General features: G+C 41.4%; 1 protein-coding gene across 1 annotated transcript in view; it reads left to right on the top strand.

Annotated features, from left to right (window-relative positions):
* shtn1 (shootin 1) overlaps positions 1 to 7,707 on the top strand; it is a 28,717-nt gene extending 21,010 nt beyond the window's left edge. The window contains exons 7-16 of the mRNA XM_070840991.1: positions 178 to 259; positions 430 to 524; positions 657 to 803; positions 2,465 to 2,618; positions 2,725 to 2,845; positions 3,559 to 3,641; positions 5,546 to 5,661; positions 6,828 to 6,878; positions 7,269 to 7,389; positions 7,637 to 7,707. Coding sequence (XP_070697092.1) covers positions 178 to 259; positions 430 to 524; positions 657 to 803; positions 2,465 to 2,618; positions 2,725 to 2,845; positions 3,559 to 3,641; positions 5,546 to 5,661; positions 6,828 to 6,878; positions 7,269 to 7,373 — 954 coding nt within the window. The 3' untranslated portion in view covers positions 7,374 to 7,389; positions 7,637 to 7,707. The remainder of the gene's footprint in view (positions 1 to 177; positions 260 to 429; positions 525 to 656; positions 804 to 2,464; positions 2,619 to 2,724; positions 2,846 to 3,558; positions 3,642 to 5,545; positions 5,662 to 6,827; positions 6,879 to 7,268; positions 7,390 to 7,636) is intronic.
* Positions 7,708 to 8,157: the final 450 nt, after the last annotated feature.

Genomic DNA, 8,157 nt, shown 5'->3' on the forward strand with positions numbered 1-8,157 from the left:
ATTCCCTCAGGACTTAGTATGACAAATATCATGCTCACTAGTTGTAAAAAGTGACTGTAAGTGCGTAATCTCTATTTTGCCCATTATAATGATCGTAGTAAAGTAGGAGTCACGTAAAACAAACTGGATTTCTGTCTCTGTATTATTTCTCTACTCAGTCCCTTCTTGTTTTTGCAGCTGCTGAAAACGAAACACGACATCACTGTTCTTATTGCTGAGACAGAGCAGCAAAAGAAGCTCCTGGGGAAATATAACAGAGGTATGGGGGGGTGTATAACAGAAGTGTAAGGGGGTTCTTCATGTGGTCTTCATTTTATGTCTCCAGTAATGCCACCAGGATATGTAACTTATTGTTGATAAAGCGTAGACTACATGTTGTACTTTACTGGTAAAAGACATGAATGACTAAATGTGGAAATCTCTGTCAAGTTTCTCAGTTTGCTGTGGAGGAATTTGAGGCCTTACAGGACTCCTTGAACCTGGAGAGGGACCTGAGGACAGAGGCAGAGAACGTTGCCAGAGCTGTGAGTTTTCTACAGTAGCCGTCGAGGGTTCCTCTCTCATTCTGTGTCTGGTGGTTCATTCTGTTCTTGTGTCCCTGACAAATGTGTCCTGTCTCTCTTTCATATCTGTTTTCCTTGAGGTGCTTTCTTCAGATGGTGGTCAAACAAAAGCAGCTTAAGAGACAGAGTCAGATCCTGATGCAGAGCTCCTCGCCCAGTCAGGCACTCCAGGAATCCATTAACCAGGTTTCTAGGCTGACCCAGGATCTGGAGACTCAGAGACTGGAGCATCAGAACCAGGTCTGTGTATACAAGTCATGCACAAACTAGACTAATTTATGGATGTATCATCACACATTGAGATGGGATTCTTTGATTCTTACTGGGTATGAGAGACACTTTAAGAGCAAATGAGGGAATGATGAATATCTTTTACATCACTCAAACATTCACAGAATGTAAAAGAAAAATCCCAAACCCAAATTTGAAGCCCTGGAGGAGCCAAACAGATTTTTACAGGCCAGAATGTCATTGGCTGGTTCAGCAGTTACTGCCAAATGAGCTCCCAGCTTCATCCAGAATCATATATACTTGGCTTTTTGTCTATATAAAACAATCTCTGATACTGTTAGCAAAGTTATCACTGAGCAGAGATGTTTGCTACCAAAATGTAGGTAGGCATGTTGTGCAAAATAAGCCTTTAATAGTCTTGTGAGGAGATATATATGCTATAAAGCTCCCTGTTTAAAAGACACAATCCAGGAAGTTGAGATAGTAAAGCAACTGGGAAGTTCAGAACATACTAAAATACTAATGATGATAATGATAGTGTATTTTAGCATGTGCAATTGTTTCTCCACTTAACTTTGTCAAAAGTGCAGATTTGCACAAGAAAAGAGGAAGTGGAAAAAAGAGCAGGCTTCAGCCTGTGATGACAGTGGCCCCCACTCCACCACAGTTTTAGTCATCTCGGTTTGGATATATTGATGTTGTTCTCAACTGTTTAAATGAATCAGAGAAAACACAGCAGTTAGAGGAAACTACTCAGAATGAGTGTGAAAACCTGAGACTCTGCATCACACAACATTTCTGATTCATTCTGCAGTTCAGATATGTCTGATGACAGTGTGAGAGAAGGAATCTTTTTAATCCATTCAACTGGAAAGAACATGCTTGCAAATCAAACAAAATAAAAACAACAGTCAACAGTCAACCAAAGCCATTGGTACCATTATTCATTCACAGCTTATTAGAAACACTAAAATCATTCAAATGGAAATAAAATTATTACATATGTAACCCCTACGCACTCAGTGTTTCCTAGACACACAGTACCCCTGTACATATATAATCCATGTGCTTAACACCTGTCATTTGCACCAAAACAAGAGTTATTTATGTGGTTAATACATAGGGAGGAATGCCTGGTGAATTATTACAGGTCATGACAGTAAAACCTAGGGGCTGTGACCTGCCAGATTGATAATTAACAGCAGCAGCGTAGCCTGCAGCTCCCTCCCACCTTCTCTGGCACTGATGGAAAACAATTAGAGCTGAGTGGGATCACTGATCTCTCCTGGTGCCGGGGTGGAGGCGAGCCATACCCTTCATTTGAGAAACAATTAAAACGCTGGTTAAGGAACTGGGCTTGGGGAGCGGATGACAGGATGTCAACTGGCATCTACCCAATGCTACTTACCAGACATCATCCCTGCCGAAGCTGCAGCCACCACAGCCAACACAGTGCTGCAGAGCAGCTCTCTTTTCAGCGGGAAAGTGGGAATGTTTGTCATGTTTTCTCTTTTTAAGTGACTAAAAATGAAAAGTCATTTTAAGGAATAAGTATAAGACATAAGACATAAGAGGTTTTATTGTCATTGTACAACTGTGTAATGAAACAACAGACGGGTACTTACAGCTTCCTGTAACACTGAGTGTGTGTTGTGGTTGTATGTTCTCAGATAAAGCAGATGGAGGACAGGCTGGAGAGCTGTGAGACTCAGAGGGAGCTGAAGGCATTGAGGTGCAAACTAGAGCTCGTGGAGGAGGAGAAGAGGGATTACAATGACAAATACTCCAAGGCTGAAGTGGAGGTCAAGGATCTGCGGTTTACAGGTAAAGACATACACACACGTGTGGGTTGTTGTCTTCAGACTATAATAGTTTGCTCCTGGTGCTTCTGCCGTCTCTGCACTGTAACTGAATGTGCTTCACTGGCCAGTTGAGGAACTCCAGAAGAAGCTCCAGGCAGCTACCAACCCACCCCCTGTTGCAGCACCTCCACCTCCCCCACCACCTCCACCTCCTCCAGCCCTAGCCCCTGTGGCCTCCAGCCCACTCAGGTTTGATCACACTGTATGCTCTTTACATCAAACCATGAAATGACTGTGACAGAGTATATGTGTGTAAACTGGAGACTCACCAACTAATAGACCCAACTAATTCACTTGGAAATCACAGAGTTTACGCTGCATGCACAACATAAATAAAGGCTAAGTAAGACACATTGTTACACTGAAATATTTGAAGAGCTAAGAAAAGGCTACGACTGTTCCCAAAGTCACTCCCTCGTTCTCTCAATCGCGAGTCCCTTTATCATAAACACTCAGTACTACTACTCAATATCACTGGGTGGTGAGCAGCAGATTGAGACTATGAAAACGTACATACATGCCTTTTTTGAAACATCTCTAATCTGACTGCTTTTTCACAGCAGGAAACAATATTTGGATGCTCAGTAACATGAAATGTAGATAAAAATCTTGATTAAGTACGCCAAACAACCACTCATTGAATGATTTGAATTGTTTCTGAAGGTAGCTGTTAAGTCTGCTTATCCATCTGGTTCTTATTGCATCTTTTTGCTGGGATCATAGAAGTCTGAAATGATGACTTTCTGGTGTGCATGTAAAAACAAAAAGAAAATGTGTAATTATGATTTCAACTTTTATTTGCTCCTGAACGCCTTCAGTTGATTAAGGTTATCAAACACCGATATGCACCTTTTGGATACTGTGAACGCAGCTGCCTATGTAACCAACTGATCTCCATTCAGTTCACTGCTGTCATTGATCCGAAAGAGAAGAGACGTCAGCACCGACATCCCACTGGTGGTCCAGGACTCTGCCACGGCACCAGGTACACACCAAACACGCACAAAGCTTTCATTATATTTGTTGCTGCATGATTAAAGCTGCTAATACCAGGAAGGGTTTCTGCTTGGATTATCCATTACTGTGAACAACACACAGTGGAAACCGATGCAGGTCTTTGTTGCTCTAAAGTAATGCATTGGTGTTACTACAGCATACACAGTTGAGGATTCAGCACCAACTGTGAGGGCTTTACTGTAGTTCTCAATTTCTATTAAGTGTATTTTTGGCAAATAAGCAGTTTGACTGTGATGGTGATATTGAGCAAGAAATAGCACTAAAGCAGCATTTAAGTATTTAACACCTGAGCAGTGAAGGAACATTTGTCAACTGGGTGAGGGTGCAGCTTTGCAAACCTGATTAGATGTTTCCAACATATGATAAATGTGTAGTTTTAGTGTTCCACCATCGTATCACATATACTGTGAACACAAAGGTGGTGAGTGGGGGAACTGAGGTCTTGTTCCTGTGTTCATGACAAAAAATATTTTTGTAATTGAAATGACTTGCTTTAGTATGCAAATATTTAGTGTCACTGTGTTTGAGTGAATGATCTTTTGTATTCCAAGTGATGACAGTGAAGGAAATACTGTATTATTGTCCAAGCCTGTAACTCATACTCTCTCAGGATTCAGACATTCAGTGTATGCTTTCTTTCTCTGTGTGATGTATGTTCATTTTGTATTTTATTCTCCTCACCTACACTGCATATCATTGTAGGAGGTCTTGAGTCCTATTTTTGCCTTTCAGATTTTATCCTTTTTGCCTTTTTCCTTTGCAAATCAAAGTTACTTTTGTGTAGAGGGACAAATGTTGTAGCAAGTGGTGCACGAGGAATTGAAAACTCACATCTCCATCATTGGCCTATTAGGTCAACATGTTAAATTCTTCAATTTGTGCAAACAAAAAGGAAGCCTTGACTTGTCAGAGCAGGTAGGACCGCCATGTTGACTGAACAGGCTGTACTGTGTCCTCATTTTGTTAGATAGTTTTTGAATATAGGAGGCCTGAATTGGGCACTACACACAGGGTATTTGTTGGAATTACATACAGGGCTGAATAGGTGCCACCCAAGGATCTTCGGCTCTGACACCTGAATAATAGTCTCTTTCTGAGCACTTTGGAGGAAAATATTTTACTATTACTTTAATACAAAATAGTTTTTGTGTTACATTTTAAAGACATCTTACTGACAATAGTTCCATTGTGAGTGCTACTGAATGTTCTATGTTAGAAAATTAAATATTCCTATTTCTTTGCCAGTGGGCTGTATTATTGCAGAATTACATTTTTTTGTTCCCATCTTTTGTGAAACTCTCTTATCCTCATAGAACTTTTGGATAAAAAAATTGCTGAATACAGTTTGTGTTTTTTCACAGAGAGCCGAAATTTATTCCAGAATAATGTTGGTAACCTCACACACTACAAAGGCTCTGAACTCTACAGGTGTAGTTTGAGTACTACAAAATCAGTGGCCATGGCAACAATCATTCATTGTTTCCAAACTCATTTATAACCAAAGTTGCCTGAAACAGCATCACAGTACAAGGGATCAGTCAATATTTATGGCATTATCAAGAGGGAAAACCTGGAGGTTCTCCAACAAATCCTTCAGGGTATGGTCCTGGGCCCGTATCGTTTTTAAGCTTTTCCATCTAAATGAGCTATATTTCAAGTACAGGGCTAATGAGGCCTGTGAATTACACCCCCCCTCCTACCTCTCAAAATCATTGAAACTCACTTTGGTTCTTGGCACTGTTTTCCAGGCAGACTCCAACTTAGTGTCAGTGAAGCCGCCAAATATGACAAGTCTGTTGAAACAGACATCTAAAGCCTCCAGTAGGTGATGAAATCTTCGTGTCTCTTGCTTGTTGTGTCTGTCACTACCAGAGGTGGACATCAGGCAGCGTGCAGTGGAAGAAATGATGGAGAGGATCAAGAAGGGCGTTCAACTTCGATCTGTCAGCCAGTCACCAACAAGACAGGTCAACAGGACCAGGAGACAGGTAGAATTCATTCGGGCTGCCTTGCTTGAGTGACAAGTCAGCAAACAGCTTTGCTGTCATGTGTCACTAGGTCACTATAGGGATGTTGTAGAAATGCTGCAGGACTTCAACACTTGTTGTTTCCACCCTGCATACTGCTTTTTGTGTAGTTCTGCTAATGACATGGCATATCTCCTGCTGCCTTCATGGAAATTTCAAATCCAGGATGATTATTTCATGCACACAGAACTGGAATTGGTTGTAAAAACCCACTGGCTAAATATGCTTAATACAACAATGGAGTGAGATTTCTGCCAGCAGCTGGAGTTGAGCTGATGGGTCTTGGCGGTTAATGGAAATTTGGGACGTAAACTTGTGCTAAGCTGTGATGAGGATCTTGATATCAGTAGATGAGATGGCAGTCAAAGGGACAACTCACACTTGGTCTGCTGAGAAACTACAGGCGTTTATGTTGTAAACCCACCTGGCACACAGGAAGTCATTTGTGGTACGTTCACTGTTTGTTTGTACAAGACAGAGCACACATCTGTTTGTCAGACAAACAAAGAAAAGAGTGCCACCTGCAGAAAGTTAGAAAAGTCCAGTTTTAACTGCAGAGACATCTCAAAATAAACACTGATGACGGAGAGAGGACATGAAAAGTCATTACAGGAAGTGCATGTGTGCGTTTTTTGCTGTGAATGTGACAGAAAAGTGTTGTCGTCTTTGGTGGGAAAAACAAACTAAAGCCGCGACTGCAGATGTCCAGTGGTCTGGTGCTGAATGAGCTTTTTGTACATTGTTGAATGTGTATTGTTCAGTGCTCTTAAATCCATCTGTGTGTGGGATAATCTAGGAGCTGCTTGTTTTGATAAAATATGACATATGGCCAAGACATCTTTTAGTCTGTGCGTCGCTCCTCCTCAACAACGCTGCCAAATTAGATAGCATTAGGACCTGCTCTACGAGGTAATTATAAATGATGAGGATGGGGAAAATGATTGTGTGTTTACACGTTTGCTTCTTGTAGAAAGCATACGTCCTCGTGCTTGCCCACAGTGTCTCCTCTTTGTGGTAAGAGGTGCAGTTTAGCCTCTAAGTGCTGAATGAGGAAAAATAAGTATAATGTGTCAGCCTGGTGTTTATTTACCAAACCCATCTTTTCCTTCCTATTTTCCTTTTATCAGATGGAGAGGCTGCCCTCTAATTCCGCCTATCAGGAACTTAAAGGAATCGTGGTAATGGGACTTTAAAACAATCAAATGTCCTTACAAGCCATATTTTGCTGGTTGAACTTTGAGTGTGTTTACACAGGAAGAGAGACTTTGTTTTCTACACTGTACACGGATGTGCCCACACCAGAATTTCATGTTAAAAAACAATAAAACCCAGCAAAGGTTGGGAATATAGTCAGATATTTTCCCAAAGACAAAGTACTATTGCAACAATTAAGGAGCTAAAGTCAATGACTAGTCAAACATAGCAGATGAAATGAGCACATACACTGTTCATCATGCATCCACTCCAGTTAAAGTCAGTAAAGCCGCATTGATAACACAGGTTTAACAAGATCTACTCATTTCGAGCTCTAATGGTTTCATGTGTTCATTCTTGTTGAAACTGTCCAGGAAAATTTCAACAGGACCGCCACCCATCCAAAGGCAGCATCTCCGTCAACAAACTGCGACGAGGAGCTCCAGAGGATCCTGCTGAGACGTCGAGAAGTGCTGTAGTCCCAGCACAGTGCCGGTAAGTTTGATCTTCTTCACTTCAATCTTCCCCCCAAGGTCTCTCTGAAGACAGACTCAACATAATCTTCACGTCGCTTATCCACTAACCATAACTAGTCGTGTCCTTCAGTCTAGCAATAGTTTCTGGTTTGATGTGTTGATGTTATCATTGTTTATCTGTAGAAAAGGTGCTGTTCTGTGACAGTGAATACAAGCAGCTCTGCAAAACACAGCTCACACTGAAGCCTGTTTGTGTCTTTGTGCAGGTCTCCATCCCATCCTGTCCTTTGCCACCCAGGCTGACTATCCACCTGTACACTGGAGACTGGACATGATGCAGAATCAGTGTCTAGCATGTCATTTCACTGTGTGATTACATGATGCATTTAGATAATCATTTGTCTTATGAGGAGTCAGTAAGTCAGTGGATTTGCACATTAGAAAAGGGAGCAGATCAGAAGTGGTGCAGGCTGTGGGTGATGTGTTATTATGTGGACTAAGAGCACAGGTGTGTCCGTGATTTACACAACAGAACCATAATATACTCCAATACCATTCAAAAGATTGGATGAGTTACTACGAAAGCTTGATTCTGTCCAGTCTGAGAGGACGAACAAATCTATTTCAAATGTAAATGATGCATTTGGTGCCTGGATTGTTGGGGAACAAAGGGAAACTTTGTTATTATGGAAAACATCAACAGGTGGTTCCAAACTTTTGAACAATTGTTTTTATCCACTGGACACATTTTTAGGGTTCCTACAGCTCTTCCAGTGAATATTTCTGC

The sequence above is a fragment of the Pempheris klunzingeri genome, chromosome 12 (assembly GCF_042242105.1).
Source record: "Pempheris klunzingeri isolate RE-2024b chromosome 12, fPemKlu1.hap1, whole genome shotgun sequence".
Taxonomy (NCBI): domain Eukaryota; kingdom Metazoa; phylum Chordata; class Actinopteri; order Acropomatiformes; family Pempheridae; genus Pempheris; species Pempheris klunzingeri.